We start from the raw sequence: 21,553 nt of genomic DNA, 5'->3' as shown, positions 1-21,553 counted from the left end.
AGAAGACCAACGGTAGCTTTCACCCTTGATTACGAATTTAGCACTTTGTGCCAACCCATTTGAATATCCAAACAAGAAGTTGGCACCCATGAACTCATCTGGCAGCTCTAAGACAAGTTGACAAATTTTTCCTGGCAGTGATGACCTCCATTGATGCTCGGAGGTCACGGGCCTCCGATCTCCCCACCCACCTCCACCAAGAAAGAAAATATTAAAAACGGAAGCTGATGGTGACTGTCAGGTGGACAGGATTGAGGATGGATGGATAGATCCATTGGCGGGCCAGAGGACACCCATCATCAACCCACTGTCAGAATAGGATTTGACAGAGATTACTTATTCCACCTTCTTTTCCTCTCTAATTTTGAAGCAAATGTTCTGCTTTCTTGAGAGGGGAAAGCGGAACGGCGCAAAAGAGAAATTCTGAGACTCATTTGAATGCTTTAGTAGTTGTTTAAGAGATGCACGAAATTACCAAAAAGAAAAAGGAAAAGCTGAGACAAGCCAGCCACGCTCTGAAAGGAACCATCACTCCCCTTTTCCCACAAAGAGAGGATGAGTATCACCACCCACATGAATGATTATGGAGTTACGGAGGAGTTATGGATGGAGATTGCAGTCATTTTGAAGATTTCATTTTATAAAAAAAAAAAAAAAAAAAACTGAAAAGGCTTCTCTGGAACCTGGAGTCTGGACTTCTCTTTTGTGGCAGGCACCCACAACAACACTGCAGAGAATGTTTTCTACCTTACCTCAGAAAGATGCTTTATATCAAGGTCAATATTGCATATTAGTCGCAGTATCTGTGAGAGAGCAAAACCCAGCTCTGCTTAAATCTTCTAAGATGATTCACACAGTATTAAATTTCTATCACTCGAGGGAAAATTACATTGGCAACAAAGGCTAACAAGCAACCTGTGTCTCTAACGGAACAAGGTTTTTTGGTTCAATGGTGCTACATTTGATGGAGATGTAGCCAGGGGAAGTACCTGTGAAGAGCTGGAGTGATGGTGCTCTTTCTCCTTGTTCTTTCCGACGATAATTGTGATGAAGGATCCGTCTTCCTCATCCGAACCCATTGAAGAATTTGAGACAGCATGAGTAGGAGCTGATGATGCTGAAGTTGGACCTTGGTTCTTGAGAGGCCCTTCCAATAGTGTTTTCTTGTACAATTTCTCCTCTGCGTCCTTCAAAAACTTGAATGTTGGAGGTGGTGATGATCTAATCCTCCTCATGTCAGACTCAGCTGAAGACTCAAAAAGAGGATTAACCCCATGCTGATTGTAACGATCCAAGGGCGTCAGAGGAGGAGTGAAGAAGGGTGGAGAGGAGAGAGGGGTCAGATACGGTGTCTCCATGGTCAACAGAAGATCACTCAGACTCCTGCTTCTAGACCCTTTTCTGCTCTTATTATCCGCTCTAGATTTCCCATCTTCAGATTCCAAATCCTCTTTTGTCTCCTCCTTGATAGTGAACAGAAACCTGGGGGGGCCTGAGAGGTTATGCAGCCTCATGAGTTCGGTCTCCACATGCTCTTCCCCGAAGGGTTTGAACAGAAAATCCATTCCAGAATGAGAATGTAAGTGAAGCTGTTCACCGGAGTCGTGAACATGGGTATCTGATAATCTCACAGAAGAATGTGGATTTAAACTTGCGGAACTCAAGGATGAGGGTTTTTTCCAGCAGAGGAGATAAAAGAGCTCTCTTGCAGAGCTGCTATAGTCATCTTCAATCTCTCTGTTTGCAATTCTCTTCTTCCACCATAGTAAGTAATATAGCTCCGCAATAAGAGCTAAAAGGAGGCAACCGAAAACCAGGCTCAAACCTATGCCTAAACTGCTCAGTGATTTCATCTTCTTCCAGACAAACGCAAAGCTCAAATGCCAAATTTACCAGGAGTGGCACTCAAACATGAACACAAACCAAATGTTGCAGTTGTGGAGATTTCCCACTTCGTATTTCCAAACCCTTGGAACTGCTGCGAGTTTAGACCCACTTGAAAACAGCCGAGTACTAAAAACCGCAGAAAAATCACAAGTTTCAGCCAAAAATATTTTGAGATCAGGTAGCAGTGATACACAGCCCTAGTTCAAAGCTGCTGCGAAGCTTTCGAGCAGAAAACCTCCTACAGAGCTGACAATCTAAAATCAAACCATTCAAACACGAACTCCGGCTGAAACAACCAAAATATCTCCACCTATCGATCAAAACACAGCAACCTGACTACCCATACTGCTAGCATGATCCGAAACTACCAGAAGCCTCCCAGAATTATATCTTCCACTTCGAGACCAAGACCTCTGCAGCAAAAACTATAAAAACAGAAAAATCCAAACTTTCAGGTCTGAACTGATTAAACTCTCGCCTATGCTCCGAGAACGAAAACTCCTCCTAGCTTCGGAGAAACCTTTCTGTCTTTTTGTTAAAAAAAACTCGCAGAATCAAACCGGCCCACGTTGCGAACACGCCTGGAGAATGAAAACCAAGGCTCAAAATCGGGTCTTTTGAAATCCAAGGGGGTGAGAGAGGTGGCAAGGCGCAACACGTCCAATAATGTATGGTTGAGGAGCTCGCATCCTTCGAGGGTTGCTCACATGGATGGAAAACAAAGGCCGCTGTCGCCTACCGAAAGGTTAAAAAAAGAAACTCTCCAAATAAAAAATCCAACGCCAAAATATCAGTTTTCTCCTCATCTTATTCTTTCCTGCACCTGTGATTCTCTGAAAAAGCATACATAAACAGAAAAGAGAAAGAAAAACTTATCTGCTTACAGGGACTGATGTGTTTCCTTTTCTCTTCCAGTGTCAACACACAGTCTTCTTCTACATCAATACGATCCTGACCATTTCTCGGATGAGTTCTCTACCATACATGGGTGAGGCTATAGTAGATTGTGTTAAAGCCATTTCCATTTCTGGCATCCATGACAGTAAGAAGAGAGAGAGACAGACTGGTTGGTTCAGTAAAAACGTTCTTGCCACAGTTTTGAGCTCTGTACCCATCTTCCACGGCGTTAAATGAATGATTAGACGGTGAAGGAACAGTGATATCATCACATTGATGCTATTGAGCTATCATTAAAAGCTTACCATGTGGATATTACCTGTTGATATCAATGCCTCTTTAAAGACGGAAGTGCAGATACCAATGCATCTTTAAAAGAAGATAGAGAAGAGAAGCCAATTCGATCGTGTTTATTATTTTCGTTTTATGTATCCATTAACAAGATTTTAGAGTTCTCATTTTCTACCACTCTACTTGCTAGTGCTTAATACCATTTGAATTTCAAACAGTAGTGAAAGTAGAAGACGTTGATGCCAAACTCTTAATCAAAACCTTGTTTTGTCTCAACTCAAATACAAGAAAAATGAAAGCTAACCTAACTGCAGGTCGTTAGAAATGATAAAAGATTAATATAATTCCTTCAATTATCAGATAAGATCCTATAAAACATCTAATTCAATCTGTTAAAGAGGGGTTTACTGCAAATCTTAGGCTTCGTGATCTGCAAATCTTTCTTTTTGTCCGGTAGCTGGGAAATGATTATTTGGGTGCTCCGTTTTTCATCTGGATTTCTCATTTTATCTTCTGCACTAAGCATGGTCCAACGATAATAAGCTTTGAAGATGAAATCTTGAAAGCAATCAAACTCATCCTCCACTATCAACCATCTTGTCTATTCCTCTCTTTGTCAAAGAAAGACATCAGATAACAAATGAAAACTTCTCGTCTTCTTAAAAGCGCTTTCAAAAGGGACACAGGTAGAGAGTTGTCATATTCTGTGTTCCAAAAAGCTAGTCTCCCATGGGCAGGACGGGACCAGGTCGTGGGACCCATAAGAAGGGTTGTAGGGAAAAGCAGAAGTGACCTATCGTGGTCTTGCACAGCAACTTGTAGTGACCACATCAGGTCGGAGGTAAAAGACAAAAAAGGATGCCCGATGATGGACAATGAACATACAAAAGCTGGCTGCAACTCATTAAAACGCTAAAGCTGCAACAATACTGTTCACTACTTCACACACCCTTCTACTCAATCCAACCTAAAATTGTACAAAGTAGACTCACCGGAGCAGCAATTGCTTCCAAACCCGCATTCTGGCGTTCCGAAAATGGCACATAAATGGAAAAAAACAGACAAAAATGAAATTAGAGCAGAGAGGCAGGCTCAATGATTTAACAATGTTACAGAATGGATATCATAAAGATTCTCTTTTTTTTTTTCCTGAAAATATCATGATTTAACAATGTTACAGAATGGATATGGTTTGATGCTACAATTTCAATCACCATAGCAGAGAATCAACTGCTTGAATAATGTGAACACAAAAAGAATGTAGGCCTGAAACCAAAATTGGAGACAACTGAAAAAAAAAAAAAAAAAACAATAACAACAAAATAAAAGAATCCTAGATGCCCTACATAATAGGCAAAATGGGTTTGTCTAATCAAAACTCAGCTGTTAACCCTGCTATGCTTCATAGTTTTTGGGTTGGTGCCGTTGTACCAAAGTTCTTGCAAACGAGCTCAGAAGAGACACTTTAGATGGATAAGCAATCTTCCCGTACAGATACTTCCCTCCTAAATCTGAATATTTATACCTGTGTTCTTTAGATCTTTCAATCTGTACATGAAAGAAAAATGCGACATTTTAAAAATGAATAGGCAAGAAGGTGGCAGAGAACATCAAATTAAATCTAGGAATTAATTTAACAATCCAAACTATTGAAAGAGATGAATCAAATTAAGTAAATTTTCAAAAGTTTGGAGATAAAATATTTCTACAGTCCAAGCTCTGGAGGTAAACTGAAGACCGCTTTGATAGAAGTTTTTCTTTTTTAACTAAATATTTTGAAAGATTTGACACATAAAGTTTCTGTTCTCTTTTTCCCTTTGTTCAAGTCTGGAATTGTCTTTTCCCCTTCTTTAAGACAATTTCCCCAGGAAAGAGATTCTTGAAAGCTGCCCATGTGTTGGATCTATATAATTGAACAGCATACCTTGCTTATCTTTCCATTTCTCAAGTGATATAGGACACCCGACCAGTTGATATATTGACAAAAATGGGAACGCATTGCAGAGATAGGATATAAGAAATTGTCCACCAACATGGCAAGAAAAACCTGTTAAACAACAAATCAGTTGTGCTTTTGTGAGTGAACCAAGCAAAAGATGGTCTTCCATTAACCCTAACAACAATGAGAATGACACATAAGCTAAAGAGCTATATAGCTTACAGAATTATAAATTTTGACATCGTTTCTACACTTGTATTATGAGACAGTAATGATACTTTTTTTTATGTTAAGTAATGATACTTACGAGGGCCCAGTTATATGAACCAAGAGAGACTGGCGGTCCCTCTGGAGATAACATGTTGCATAGATGAATTTCCACCTTTGTTAAGTTCCACATTGCAGTTAGTTCTATAATAGTGCACATTGCCAAGCAAGCAGCAAATGACAAGCCTGAATAAAATTAAAAAACAATAAGAAAATAATATAAGATATGGAGGAGAAAAGGAACATTAGCAAATAACAACTTTTAGATCAACAACTTAAGTTGATAGTGTCCTGCGATCAGTGTAGTCCCCAAACAACCAACTGTTTTCAACTACTCTTACTCCTGCATATGCCCTACAGCAGGCATACAAATCCTAAAGCTTCCTTTTTCCAAATTAAAGCAAGAAACTCAGAGTACTAGCACTGCCAGGACCTACCACTTTTACCCAACCAGACCTACCTAAAAAAGAAAAGTAGTGTGCTCACCACCAGAATTCAGTTGCACTGCTTCAAATGGGTAGTAACCAGAATGTGCTCTCAGCGCTGCTAGAATATGAATTACTGCCATAATATAAGGAGCAACAAATCCCCAAGATAAGTAGCAATGTGATGAAAATAGTGCCTTGTTCATAATCCAGTTCACTTTTGATATGTATGATTCCAGAACAAAAGTTTGCTTCCTCAAGTAATTCCAGTATCTGCAAACCACCAAATAATACAATTAGATATGCTACGCAACATATAAAGACTGAGAGAGGGAGACTAGGCATTTGAGTATTCTGCTTTGGTAGTGAAATACCTCCCAAAACTGAGATCACTGGCCAAAGGGTGTGGAAAGATGGCAACTGGTGGTGAACTAATGAGCCTTTTATGTGCACCTAGCAAGTGAAGAATAATTTAAACTTGTTAATAAATGATTGGCACAAAAATAAGTACAAAAAGTATCATTCTCTTCTTTTGTTTGTTGTTTACTTCTCAATTGATTTAGAAAAAATACAAAAACTGAGAACCCAAAATCGGTAGAAAGTAAGATTTATAGATAGATAGATAGATAAAGATAGAGATAGAGAGAGGGAGAGACGAAATGGAAATAGTACCGGCTATTGCTGCAAGGGTCATATCATCAGAGTATCCACCATCCCGAAGACCAGTAACCAAACCATATAGGTCATTTCTAAAATCGTCTGCATGCATCTTAATGTATAAAACAGACAAAATTCCAACAATAAGCACTCTCTTCAGCATCAAAAGCTTCTTTAAGATTCAAATAGTGTCAGGAGGGAAAAGACAGTTTTACCATCATGCATCCTCCCCACAGAAAGAATGTTTTTCCACCAGTAGCAAATCCCATAGAACAAGGCTGAACAAAATAATATCCATAAGCACTAGTGAGCAGAGGACAGGAAAAATAAGAACTAAAATGAAAAAGCCGCTATCTAGGATCCTGCATAAGCAAAATCACAGCCATGGAAAACTAAAAGGAAGGTACCCTAGAAATAATGGTATAAAGCCAACAACAGCATTAAAAAAAAAAAAAAAAAAACTTCAATAACCTTCATGTTACCATACCATATGATATTCATAAATGCAGTAACTCCCCAAGGTCCCGGAAGGCAAATCAAGAGGATATCCAGTTTGGATAAATATCTGCATATAATAGCCATCAAAGATACCAGGATAACCAAAACTATCATAAACTTTTTGACAATAAGAGACATTTTACTGACAGATCAAGAGAAATAGGACACATATGATATGGCAACTAGAACTTGAATTACAGACCTCAGGATTTTTCTCCATCTCTGCTGTAAGGGCTCCAATTGATCCTGGATGCAGCCTAACATCATCATCTAGAAAAAAAACATATTTGCTGTCTTTATGCATACTCTCCACTCCAACCTGGAGAAACAATCACACAACTGTGAAGAACTTCTTTTGCCATGATTCTCACACAGAAAGATTGAAAACAAGTTACTGCTTTTGAAAGTTATATCTCTAGTATTTCTAAAATTTAATGAACTTTAGATGATTTAATATATAGAATTTCCTCTCTTTCTGCTGTGAGTCCATCTATGATCTTTGTCTGATTATGACTGAATAAGCTAATTCACATGACATAGATGTTTAAAAAGCTCAGAACAACTCCCGAAAGATATTGAGATTTAGTGGATATGGGCTCAAGTCCATGCTCAGGTAGGCAAGCAGAATTTTTTGGTTTAGTGAAAAAACTAACATGGCAAAGGAAATCATACCGGCAGTTAAGCAACCAATAAGCATTTTGTACAACATAATTAAAAGAATGAAGGTAAAAGGAAGAGGTATGAAAATTTACAGTTCACATACTAACTGATTGTGAATTTTCTGACTGCATGTTGTTGAGAGCCCAGCTACAACAATCTTGGCATCCACTGTATCCTGAAAAGAAAAGAAAAAAAAAAACACAGACCAATCAAGCAAAAGAAATGAACCGAAGAGAGAGACCAAGTGCACGTAACAAATAATTTAGTGGCACATGCAAAAAAATTCATTATTATCATTATTCTTATATAAAAGATATCCAACAATTACTCATAAGCCCATCAGGTTTTATTTGTAGATCTAGGAAAACAATTCCTTAGATTCAAATATTAAAACAAAGCATGTAAATCAATCTGAATTTTCAAAACTATTTACCTCATGTTCAGCAATCAATAATGTGGCAGCATGGTAAGCTGGATCAGCCACACATTCGACTACAAAAAGAAATTCCAACGGTCCACCATACAGGGATGTTATCTGAAATCAGGCATTCATGCAATTAACCCTTACAAATTGCAGCAGAGGAAGATGGTAGAAAGCTATGACGCAATTTAGTATAAAGTTAGCAAAAACAATTAAGCTTCAAATGATACCAAAAACAATGTTGAGAGCTAGGTTCAGACTCATACTTTGAAAATGAAATCATTAAAGTTTAGAAGAGAAGCTTTACTTCTACAGTCAGACAAAAACCAAACATGCATAACACAAATTTGTAGTTGGCGAAGGGGGTGTGGGTGGGTGAATCTCTAACCTGACTTCTCCAGTTCTTTAAATTGTGTTCTCCAAATCCCTTTAAAGGCATAACGACAGACACTCTTGGTAAATTCTCTTGTGCAGAGTGCTCAAGAGAATTAATGTCATCGCAAATGAAAGCAAAACTATTCCCACCTTCAATGTTTTTCCTTATCTTTCTAATTACTCTACTCCTGTAAAACAAAAAGGATTACATGGAAATTATCAGTTCACAATATTTATTAGCACCACTATCAAAATATTGATCACCATAGCTTATTCCAAATACATCCAAGTGAAAGTACCTCACAAATGCAGCGAAAAACCATCCAAGAGCCAGAGTTAAACATATAACACATCCCTAAAAGCACAAATATAAAAGGTTAAATTTATCCATAAGCAAAAGATAAGGCTAGAGTACCATAAATACGACTTTTCAATGTGAAAAAGTAAACAATTTACAGAGTAATTCATAGTTCATAGTTTCACTGGTTAGAAAAAGACATGAAATAACAATGAAATTAGTAGGTTTGACATCTTCACCAAAGAAGATTGAATATACTTCTTTCCTTTGCCAAGAACTTGAGAATTTCCTTTTGAGTGGGTGGGTGGGTATTCAACAGAACTTAAGAGAGTTTCTTGTATTGTGGAGTCAACTGTAAGAGGTTGTTAGTGAATCTGCATGCATCCATACCAGAAAGAATTTTCCACAGTTTCTTCCATAACTCATATGTAACTTTTTTCTCACATTAACTTGCAGAATGACTCTTGGCCACCAATCCAAAGTTTTCTGATGCCAAAATCCTGAGGAGCTGATGCCAATCATAAATTTCCGAACACAAAATCTTCGAACATTAGGGGATACAACAAACTCAATAATCCAATTCAGATTTTTGCATGAGCTTGGACATGTTCACAATTGCAGATCTATCTCTTCGCCTCCAAAACTAGACTATATCCAACAGCCATCACTATCAACGTCAGAGCACAATAGTAGCTCTTGCCGCCATCGAGACCATTCAAAACTCACATTAAGAACAAAACAAATGCACCACTTCTCAGATCCACAATCAAACTAAAATAACAGAAACACATCCAAAGAACGAGATCCCAAACAAGAAAGAAAGCACGTATTGAAGGATCATATCTGCAGCTGAGAAGTATCACCTGGATCTGAAAGAAAATGGCGACCGGATGCAAGCAAGCATTGCTCGCGGAGAAGAGAAGCGCATCCAGAGCTTCCCAGGCCGCCATTTCTCGGGCAGATTCGCAAAAGAAGAAACAGCCCTAGTCACTTACAACTCGTGCCGTTTTCAACTGGTCATACCAAGGACGGGACAGGAAGAAAAAGGGATGACGACGAAGAAGAAAGAATGTAAGAAAGAGAGAGAAGCCGAAAGAGACGGGTCTTCCTTTTTTCTCCTGCCCACTTTGTGCGGAACCCAAAAAAAAAAAAAAAAAAAAAAAAAGGAGCAGAACAGCGACCACCAAATTTCCCTTGGTCGCCGGAGAAGCAGTAAAAATTCTCTGGCGGACAGAATAACAAAAACCAAAAGAATAAAATAAAAATGAAGATGATAAAAGAAAAGAAAACAAAATGAGGAGCTGCGAGTGAGAGGAGAGAGACCGTTTTTGGTGGTTATTTTATGGAAAGAACTCGGCCTTCTTCCGTTGCTTCAAATATGCCGAGAAAAGGTCCGAATCTTCCATTTTATAACCTCTTGCCTTGTTGTCTTCAAAGTGCAAACCGGCACTCTATTCATCGCATTAGTGCTTTCAGCTTTAAATAAGTGTAGGCAATCAAGGCTTGCGTGCAAGCAAGATTCGAAGAGAGAGGGTGTGGATTAATATTTTATGAAACACATGAAAATGTTTCAAATATAAACTACTTTGCTAATGCCACTTGAAGCATCTTTTCTCACAATTGTATGTACACATACATGCTTTGTTTTTTTTAATAGAATAAAAATAAAACAATTTTTTTACCGGTCTATCATTTATTAAATAGAACATAAATGGGTAAAAATTATTTTATACTCAATTAACCGATTGCCCTAGCATATATACGAGTAATTTGAGAAAATTTTATTTTAATAAATGTATGTTTGAGATAAAACATGTTTCAACTATTTTCTTAAAGGATCTTGTAAAATTATTTTTTTATATTATAAAGTGATTTTTTATATTTTATATTTTTATAAATTTTCTAGTTATTTTTGTTATTATTCCATATAGTTAACCAATTACCCATTCTACCATTTGATAAATGGTTAAATAGATTGTATATGAAATAACTTATTCTATGTACCGATAATACCATATATTGATATGTGGTATATAATTATTTTGTTATGTTTATGTACAATTCTCACGCTAACGAAGTGCAACTAGTCGCTCTTTGAATGTTGCTAGTGACAAAAAAAAACGCTCACAAAATTCGTGCTAGTGGCACATGTAGCGTTGTTAGTGCCTTGAAATACAATTAACACTATAGTTTCATAAATAAATATATATATATATATATATATATTTGAATTAAATTTGAAATATTGACTATAAAGTGTTGTGATTTTATTTGAAATTTTGAATATTTTAGAAGATATGCATCTCAAAATATCTAATTCTAGATATTACCATATTATTGAAGCCTAAACTAAAAAAATATTTTACTAAAGCTTGAAGAACATATTTTTAGGTTGGGGCCCATATTTTTAATTTTAAATAAGTGGGAGATTGGCAACAGGAGGCCTCACATTTGAGACTACTATCATGGATGTTCAAGATAATAGTTTAAGCAAAGTTCTTGGCTAGCAAGAACTTTGGAGCAAGAAAAGAGGGAGGAAAATATTAATTTGGAATAAAAAAAATCTCTCATATTCATAGAGACCAATGAAAATTTTTATATCAGGCAACTATGTGGAAGTTTCACAAAATGAGGTAATATGATGCTATCGCCACTGGTATTAAAAAAAAAAAAAAAAGTGGTGATCTGCTACTCAAAAGGTTCAAATTTTCAGCTCTTAGCCAATTCTAAACAACAACAAAAAATTTCTATATGACTTTTTTCTAAGAACTGAATAATTTTGATGTAAAAACACATATATCCAAGTGTATAACACAATCTCAATAAGGCCCTGTTTGGAACTCATAGAAAAGAAAAGAAAAGAAAAAGGGAGAGAAAGGTATTTTGTTGTTGTTTGGCAACAGAGACTCATTGAGAGAAAAGAAAATAAACTCTCTTAGTTAATAAATTTTCTCTCACAAAATGATAAAATTTGGGGAAAAAAGAAAATAAATAGAAACTTGAGAGAAAATTTTAATCATTAAAATTATAAATTATTACTAATTATATTTTCTTTTTTATTGTCTGCGTGTATCCAAATAGGAGAACTCCGTTTCTCTTCCATTTTCTCTCTCATTTTCCATGTGTATCCAAACAAGAGATTTTCTTTTTTTTCTCTTTTTGTTCTCTTCCTTTTCTTTTCTCTCCACTTTATGTATTCCAAACACAGCCTAAGCTATTACCAACAATATGTAATTTATACATTAGACCCTATTAGTGTCTGTGGCTAAAATTTTTTTTTAGCCTATAGATCCCCATGAAGTTCATTTTAGTTATGCGCCCTATAAGTGTCTTTTCCAGAAAATGCTGGAAAATATTTCTACACAGGCATGTTTCCAAGGACCATTACTGTCGTAATATTTTCTGGAGATACATATCTACCTAGAAAATTTCAATAGAAAAATTACATAATTTTCCAATTGAGGTTTTCTAGCCAAGACAAGTTGAACAACCATATGCTGGAAAAATGTTGGGCTTCAACCTAATCTAAAGCCATCCCCAAACATCCTGCATATCCTCTCCATGGAAGAAATGAAAATTAATAGAAAGGAATTACACCGGATTAGAGGTAGTGAACACTCAAAGCCCACTGCATCATACACAATGTCTTTGGACCAGAAGAAGAAAGTTTGAGCTTGAAACTAGACAATCAAGTTTTCGCATGGGTATGCTTGAACATAACAAGATGTGTATATGTCGATACCTCCAATTTGTCAGGCATGAAGAGTTATGACTATCATGTAATGATGTAATAATTGCTCCTTGTCCTATTGAATGTTTGTTTGCCAAAGAAAGTGACAACTCTAGTAATTGAGATGGGATTAGTCTTTAAAGAGTTATGATGAAGACGCTAAGGGTTGATATATTGAACAAACTAAAAAGGGACATTTCTTTGTATGTAAGCTCGAAAGAATTTACCACTTGCATTCTTCGATGTTATGGTATATTTAGCAATTCACCTACTGTCAGAGGTATTGTTTTGTGGTCTAGTGTAATATCGATAGATGCAGCCTATAGCAAGGTAATCGATATTACTTTATCACACTAATCATTTGTATTACCATGAATTGTTTTTGCCCTAACACATATTGAGTAGGTTTCTTCACAAGTTAAAGAACAAAATATGAAATAAAGTTTGATATGAAGGATCCATCATTAGGGCATATGTTGATAATGAATGACTAACATTTTTTTTCTATATACTTGGATAGAGTGGAAACAAGATTCAACCAAATCGATCAAATTTTTTATGGGGATTTTGAGTGTGTCAAGGATTTTTTTTTCACATAGAACTCACAAGTTGAGCTGCAACAAAGAGTTAGAGCTTAACCCAATTTAATACAAGAAGATGCTTCAGATTTGAGATAAAAAAATATCTTATATAAGTAATTCATTGAGTTCCTTGTATTTGTATGTGTGTTTATTGATTCAACATGAGTGTTTATTATTGTATAATCTATGATGAATAGTGAACACAAAGCACTTATTGAAAGCTGAGGGTACAATAGATGTGGTCCAATAGGCAAGGAAGAGTTCGTTGAACAGTTCAAAGATAATCTTAATTGTGTATCTGTGTTTGGATATAAAAGTAACAAACATTTTTGTAACCTCTCATCCATGTGATCATATTGATTATCTTCTCCATCATAGGTCAAGACATTAGAATACCAAGGTAGTCTATATGGACATAATGACATATACTACCCTCAGCTGTCAATAAATGCTTTGTAATTTCTACTCAAGCTTCATAATAAACAACATGTGAATCCTTACTGAATAGCTCGAAGCACTTTGTAGAACTCAAAATAATGGTGTTGTGGTGAAAGAGTACTATGAAATTAGTGATCTTGATTACTATAGGGTGGTGATCGATATAATAGAGTTGTTGTTAAACACCTAGCCAATACATCCCAAAAGACCAGCCTGTCAGGAACGGAAGGCATAGGTACTTAACCACATGACCATAACATCACACCCCACCTTCATGAGCCGACGACCACGATGGCGCAACGACATAGGCCCGACTCGATTTCTGCCAACCCTACCTGTACTAAACATCCCAAAAGACTGGCCTGTTAGGAGCGGAAGACATAGGTACTTAACCCCAGGACCATAACAGTTGTACTAGTTGCAAAAGAATTTTATTTATATGCTCAAATGCAAGTGGTTTTATGTGAGAAATAAAAGATTATGACATCAAGACAAATGAATGTTTCACAAATTTCAATACTTCTCAAACATGGTGCATGGATTACCCTATTGCATTGGCTTTTCAATTGGAATAGGTTTTCTGCATGAATGACCCTACAATTGTGTTCTATGACATGTTGTACAAAGGGTGATTAAGTAAATGTGTTTGATATTTTAGAGCAATAAGATATCACTATAGAGGAAAACAAAATTCTACCAACTTGACTTGTCCTCTAGGATGTTTTACAGTGTGCAACATGGTTATGAGGATAGCCTATTGGGTAGGATTGATGTTTCTCTTGAATATACAATGGAGCCAATTCAGGGGGTACCTAGTGTTAGGTCAGGTGAGGGGAAAAACCTGAAGGGGAGGAGGATAGGTTTTTTAACTTTTTCTTGTTATGTAAACCCCTTTAACGTAATCCTATGTGTGTGTTCACTTATTCAATTTAGACAATGTGGACAATTGATTTCACATTTAAAGTATAAGCATATACAATCAAAGTGTAGAAGCAATAAAATGCAAAGTACACAAAATAGTTTAGGTGGTTCACAATCTTTTTGTGGATTGCTAGTCCACCCCAAGATGTTTTACTACCTTGAGCTCCACTAAGTTTAAGTTTCCCTACTATATCGACAATAAATCACCTCTAAGGACAATTACAATGTTGTCATATGTGGAATAATGATCACAACAATTGATAAGAATGCCACTTGTAAAAGGTCCTATCTTTTTTAAAATTACAACGAACAATTGAAAGAGAAAGGTTAAGAGGGTTGGAGTATGATAGAAGGGAGGAAGAAAGAAGTAAGGTAGAGGAAGAGATGGAGAAAGAGTGAGAGCTAGAAGGAAAAGAGAGAAGAGGAGAGGAGCAAGGAGAAGAGAGGCTTTAGGGCACAAATTTGAGGGGCGGAAAGAGAGGCAAGAGAGATTTTAGAAAAGGCTTACTAAATTTTCCTTCAACCAACACCCCTATTTATATTTTTTCAAATACATTCTTTGTGAAAGTCCTCAATTAATTATGGTTCCCTAATTACATGATTTAAGGACAGATCCTAGGAGATTGAGAGATTACATAAATCTAGGAATTTTAAAGATTACATCAATCAAAAGAAATTTTTTCTATACTAACAAAATTCAATCTTCTTCAAGAGAGGCAAGTTTGACTTCTCCTTTAACTAACCCCTTTTTATTTTTATGTCCCTGAGCTTCTTTTTTTCTAGGAGGTGGCACCACTTTCTATTTTTTTAGGTGGCACCACTTCTTTTTTCCTTTTCTTTGCTTCTTCTTTTCTTCTTTTCTTCTTCCTTAGGGATAATTTTTAGGTCTCTGTCAAGAACAAACTTACACTAGCACATCCTCACTATCTTCATCATTAATTGGTGGAGCTGGTTTGGTTAAGTGACCTAAGAGGTCTCAAATAATGAGAAACCTGCTAACCAATTGTGACCAACTTAGGGGGGGTTAGTCAACATGACTCAGGATATGAACTTCAAGCGCATTACTCAGTTCATGTCCTGATGTCGTTAGGGAGCACCAATCATGTACATGACACTATCGCGGGGCTCTCTCTCGTGCTCTTTGCCGCACACCCTTGCTCATTTTCTGCCATTTCGTTCCCGCAGCCCTCTCTCGTTCTCTGCTCCCTCTCTCGTCTCTACCGTCCCTCTCCGGTCTCCCTCTCTACGGCGACCATCTCTTGCTGCGAACGTCCGTTCGGCGTCCTTCTCTCCATCTCGGACTCGCTCTCCCTTTGAACCTCCCGCTCGCTTCTCCCTCTCTCCTATCCCTCTCGGCCTCCCTCACTTCTCCCTGTCTCTTCTCCCTCTCTTCTCTCTTTCGGCATCTCACTCCCTTCTCCCTCTCGCTATTATCTTTTCCCCCAAAATACCTTCTGATTTCCTGCGATTTCCCCTATTTCGGTTTCGATTTTCTTTGATTTTGACATTGGGCTTCGATTTCCCCATTTGGCTTTGATTTCAGCCATCGGCTTCGGTTTTCCCAAAATTTCAGAAGGTATGACTAAACCCTAATTTTTTTTTTATTAAATGAGTGTTGTATTTAATTTAATTTTAATTTCAGTGCCTAATTTGGGGTTATTTGTGCATAATTGTGGGATTTAGTGTCACGGTTTACAGTCTAATTTTTTTATTAGGGTTAGGGTTTAGTGTTTTTAGGGCTTGGTGCTCTGTATTTAGGGGTTAAGGATTTAGGTTTAAGGATTTATGGTATTGTTAGGATTTAGGTTCTGGAATTAGGGTTTAGGTTTTTTTCAAATTTTTTTCAGTTAAGGTTTATCGGGTGATAGGGTTTAGGGTTTAGGGTTTGGGGCTTTTACGGTTTTTAAGATCTAGGGTTTTTTATTTAACTTCTGGAATTAGGGTTTAGGGTATAGGGTTTAGGAGGTTTGGGGCGTATGGGGTCTTGGGTTAGGGTTTAGGATAATGGTTGTCTAATAAAGTTTTTTCCATGAGGACAATCTCCGATTTAGATTGAAAATGGTTGCAAGAAAACAACGAAGTGGTCGATCATAAGACTTTTGGAGCTTTGAAGAAGACAACAAAATGTTCGATCTTTTAGTCGAGTAGGTATATATGGGGAACGAGTTGCCCTATGGGGTTTGGAAGCACGAGGTATATGCGGAATGTGTCAATAAGTTCAATGAAGCGCAGTCAATAAAATTTTTTTGAGCAGCTTAAGAATCGAACAAGATCATGGAAGAAAACATACCAAACGGTAACGAGCTATCTCAACACTAGTGGGTTCGGTTGGGATGCAACCACACAACGATTCGGATGACGAGTTCGGTGGAGGTGGTGATGGGGTCCAATTATGTGCAACGGACGATACAGACAACGATGATAGCAATGGTCTTGAGGAAGAGGATACCCAAGTAACAAGCTTTCGGAGGCAGCGTGCATTAGAATCCACAAGAGCTGCACAATTTCGAGATGACATAGCGACTTGCATGTGGAATGATAACTGATGATTGTATCTTTTATTGTTTTTGAACACGTGTTGTTCTTATGTACTAAACTTGTAATTTGATGATTTTAATACTAATCACGAACTGGTTATTACAATAAAACTTTATTACATTAGTAATAAAGTTGTATATTTATTTATATATTATATTTATTAAATTTTATTACTATATTAAACTAGATATTTAAGTCTGGTAAATAAAATATAGTTACAATATGCATTTGATCAATTGATTAATTTCAATTTTGTGGAAATATATTATTAATTAATAATACGCCATATTACGTTTTTAATAAAATAATTCTTTATTTACTCATTATATTTATTATATTATATTTGTGATTTAATAGTGGTAATATTATGTACAAATATATAGTGTATTAAAGTTATGATTAAATCAATTTTTCCTCTTAAATCATTCATTTTTAGGCTATAGTATATCATATGTTATTAATAAATTAATAGGTAAACATATTACTTTCGTTTTTTTTATTTATAATGTTATTTATTTATTACTTGTAATTAATCATGTGCGTATTTCATTGGCTCACGTAATTACCATATTAATGCACAATAACATATCTAATTCAATTAATAAATATATTAATATATTTTAATTATACATTAAATAAGTTATTCGTATAGTAATAATGATTGTTTTACCTAATTTGGGGTTCGAGGATTATGTTGTAATCATAAGTGTACTGTACAGGTTTAGGGATTCTCGTATTTTTTATGTTTTTCTAATGAGTGGGCACTATTCACTGGAAACTGTTTTCTTGTACATGAAGGCGTCAACACTAACACCAAGTGCAAAGATGATCTTCATGTACATGACTGACATGATCTTCATGTTGGACATGAACTTGAACTTCAAAAATCCATTTGGGGGACTAACCCCGCCTTAGGTAATTATACAACCCTCTCAAGGGTATGGTAGTAATTTTGATGAGATCTCTCTTACTTCACATGTGGTCTTCAACCATTATGTATCACAACAACACTACTCTTATTCAATGTATGTAAAAAAGAGTAGCAATAATTCAAGTCTCAACAAGTCTTAATCAAGTATCAATGCACTCCTTATAAGAATAATAGAAATAACTCCAACAAACTGATCCAAATATGAACCAACCCAAGTGAAGATTCAAACCGACCCGACATCTTAATCAAGCCTCAAGCAAACTAAACCAACCCGAGATCTCAATCAATTATGCATTAAGTATGGAAACCTTATACTGGCCGAGATCAAATAAGCAACACATGTCTTTCTTAATCAAGAAGGAGTAATATTCAAAGACATAATCAAATCAACTCATCCTCTGAATCAAAGCATGGAAGATCTTCCACTAAATGAGTCACTTCCAAAAATAACCAAGGAAACTTTCATTTTGAGTTATGGCACCACTTCACCAAAATATCTCAATCTTCACTTGCCTTAATTATTTTAGGCAAGCAGATAATTAATCAAGTCTAGTAGTAATCATACCAAAAACAAGGGATCTTGAACAAGCTACAAAATTTTTCAAGAGAGGAAACTTTTCTTCTATGTTTTAGGCACCTACTATCATCCAAAAGACAACCTTTTATTTCCTTTTTTCTCTTGAATCTGTGGGTAAGTCAATCCATCCTTTATCTCAACGTGTAGTACTTCCAATGAGAGAGGAAAAACACCAGCATGTATCCTCGATGTGTTTTGTCCTCTCATGAAAGACACGATTTGAAATGATATGAATGGCTGCCTAGTTGTCGTAATATAATTCCATAGAATCTCCTTTATAAAATCCCAATTCAGTAAGTAGAGATTTGATCTATAGAAGCTCATTGACTGTGTGGGTCATAGCTCTGTACTCTGCTTCTGCACTTGACCTTGCTTCAATATTTTGCTTTTGCTTCTCCATGTGACCGGGTTGTCTCCAACTAAGGTACAGTACTTTGAAGTAGACTTCCTGTCATCAGGTGATCCAACCCAATTTCCATCCGAGAAACCTTCTATGATGTAGTGGTCATGATTCTTATAGAGAAGTTTATTTTCCTAGAGCTCCTTTTAAATATCTTGGTATTCACTCCAAGGATTGCCAATGGGTAAGTTGTGGTTTGTGCATATATTGACTTACCACACTTATTGCATATGATTTATTAGGTTTGATCACTGTGAGCTAAATAAAATTTACCAAAACCCTCTGATATTTACCTATATCGACATCATCTCCAGAGCTTGCACATAGCTTTACATTAGCATCCATAGGAGTATCTATAGGTTGACTCCTCATCATCGTTGTGTCCTCTAGTAGATCTAGGACATACTTTTAGTAAGATAATATAATCCCATGCTTTGACTAGAATACCTTAATTTCCAGAAAATATTTTAGAAGTCCAAGATCTTTTGTTTTAAATTCTAGAATTTCTAATGCCATTATAGTAACAAAAGGAATTGAATTCACTAGATAGGTACTCATTGGCATTATCTAATCGCATCATTTGTATTTGTTTTTAAAACTGAGTAGACACCATAGCATGAAAGGACTTAAATATGGAAAAAATTTAGACCGTTCTTTAAAAAAAATAGAAATGTGACTCGAGTAAAGTCATAAACAAAGGTGACAAAATACTTAACTTGAGATATGTTCGAGACACTTAAGGGTCCTCATACATCTAAATGAATTAATAAAAAAAGAGCAACACCTTTAAGTTCAGTTCGAGGAGAATATGATGTCCTTTGGTGTTTGCTCAACTAATAGACTTCGCAATTAAAATTTGGTAAATTTTTTAAGGATGGAAATAAGCACTGAAGAGACACTATGGATGGATGACCAAATCGGTTGTGCCATAAACCTTGCCTCTGTCTTGAGAAGTGGCAATCGCAGTGACGGGAGGTAGATTCAAGTAATAAAGGCCCCCCATTCATGGCCGAATTGTGAGATCTTGGAAGACACAAGAAGAAGGTGAGAAGGTGATAGAGAAATTAAAATGTTTGGTTAATTGGATAACAAATAAAAAATTAAAGGAACATTGAGGGACAAATAAGACATCGGTAAGCGAAAGAGATGAAGTAACAAGGGAGGATCCCTTCCCAAGAATTTTGGTTTGGTATCTGTCGGTAATGGTAACAAACTTTTTTGGTAGACATGGAGATAGGGAATGTAATAGATTCTTATTACATGTAAGATGCTCGGAGGTCCATGAGTCAATGATTCAGGATGAAATGGAGGAAGTGGCAGAAATCATACCTGAAGTAGTGGTGGCAGCAACAATAATTGAAGGTGTTGGAGAAGATGGACCAGATACCATCAAAGTTTTCATTCTCTGTAAGAGGTCATAATCATCATCGTTGATAGTCCGTTTTCTTCATTGTGACTCAGATTGAGAATCATTTTTTTCATTTTTAATCGTGGCTTGGTTGGCAGTGATCCAGTCTAGTTTGGCATCAAGCTTCTAGCAGGTATCCACCAGATGGTTCAGTCCACCACATTGAGTACAAAACCTGTTGTATGACCTTGAATGACCAGAGCCACTTCTACCACATCTTGCTCGACCTCTATAATTTCTACCGCATCCTCAGGTGGTAGAAGATGTACCCCTATTTCCTCTATAATTTCATGAGTATATAACAGATGATACTTCATTATGAGAGGTGGAGGAAGGAACTGGTATCCGAAGTAATGTTGTACTAATGTCATCGAATGATGAAAGTGCGAAGGAGTTGAGGAGTTGGATTTTGGCCACTTCAAAATATGACTTGATATTTGACAAATAGATAGCAGCTACTAAGACCTCCCTTTGTTTTTCTTGAACCGATATATCAAATGAATGGGGCTGAGCAATTTTCAACTCTTGAACCAGCCCTCTAAATCTAGCCAAGAACTCAAGTAGGTTCTCTCCTTGTTTTGTAGTAAACATGTTCTGAAACACATCATATAATTCCTGTCAATTCTCGATGCTAGCATACAACTTGGAGCAAGTATCCCATATCTGTTTTGTTGTCTCAAGGTAGACAACATTATTTACCAAATGTTCCTCCATGTTGTAAATGAGCCAACTCATGATATATGTGTCATTCTTGAGACATTTGATATAGGAATTATCATCTTCATCTATGGGTAGAGCTGGTTTAGACAAATGTCCTCAAAGATCTCTAGTGATAAGGAATCTCTTGACTAATTGAGCCCAACTCAAGTAATTTGATAACCCTCTCAAGGGTATTGTGGTAATCTTAAGTAAGTCACGTTTACTACTCATATTCACATAAAGTCACTTTTACTACTCATATTCACATAATCTTCACCTATCATGAATGAATATTCAATGCAGTATTTTACCAACTCGAACCAAACCAACCACCCAAACCAACTGACCCAATGAGAGGGGAAAGAGGAACCAACCCGAGCTTGACTTTAGTCAACAATCATTCATCAAATAGAAAGAATCCTTATCTAGAAAAAATCAAGTTGGCTTTTATCTGGAAAGGTGGATCTCATATCTTTCTAAGCATGAAAAGCCTTAAACCCTCATGAACTAACCCTTAGTCAAGCATGGAAGGAGTACTTATTTCAGGTATCAAACGAGAGATACTTAAGGTAAGTTGAATGCAACACCCATCTTGACTTATGTAAGTATTCCAAGGTGGAAGGTTTGGGTAATCCACATATTATCATACCATTTAGGAAGATACTCAATCTTCTAAACAAAATTAACTACAAATCAATTCTCTTTTAAGAAGGAA

At 36.4% G+C, this 21,553-nt stretch overlaps 2 protein-coding genes across 2 annotated transcripts; both read right to left on the bottom strand.

Annotated features, from left to right (window-relative positions):
* Positions 1-659: 659 nt before the first annotated feature.
* On the bottom strand, positions 660-2,773 carry LOC137940885 (uncharacterized). The gene has a single exon (XM_068786003.1). It carries the CDS (start codon positions 1,851-1,853, stop codon positions 924-926), a length of 930 nt encoding a protein of 309 aa, XP_068642104.1. The 5' UTR covers positions 1,854-2,773; the 3' UTR covers positions 660-923.
* A 1,379-nt stretch (positions 2,774-4,152) lies between these two features.
* On the bottom strand, positions 4,153-9,962 carry LOC137940874 (uncharacterized). Its single transcript, XM_068785997.1, has 14 exons — positions 9,479-9,962; positions 8,617-8,672; positions 8,331-8,505; positions 7,955-8,056; positions 7,625-7,696; positions 7,064-7,180; positions 6,851-6,928; positions 6,579-6,641; positions 6,379-6,475; positions 6,081-6,159; positions 5,768-5,979; positions 5,322-5,467; positions 5,000-5,122; positions 4,153-4,623 (listed from the first exon to the last, which is right to left on the bottom strand). The coding sequence occupies exons 1-14, from the start codon at positions 9,563-9,565 to the stop codon at positions 4,471-4,473; spliced, it is 1,560 nt and encodes a 519-aa protein (XP_068642098.1). The 5' UTR covers positions 9,566-9,962; the 3' UTR covers positions 4,153-4,470.
* Between the last annotated feature and the right edge of the window lie 11,591 nt (positions 9,963-21,553).

Source organism: Aristolochia californica, unplaced genomic scaffold (assembly GCF_029961685.1).
Source record: "Aristolochia californica isolate CCGP_79_NKW_82.1479 unplaced genomic scaffold, dmAriCali1.0.hap1 SCAF_10, whole genome shotgun sequence".
In the NCBI taxonomy this organism is placed as follows: Eukaryota; Viridiplantae; Streptophyta; class Magnoliopsida; order Piperales; family Aristolochiaceae; genus Aristolochia; species Aristolochia californica.
Note: the sequence above shows the minus strand (reverse complement) of the source record. Positions and strands in the feature narration are given on the sequence as shown.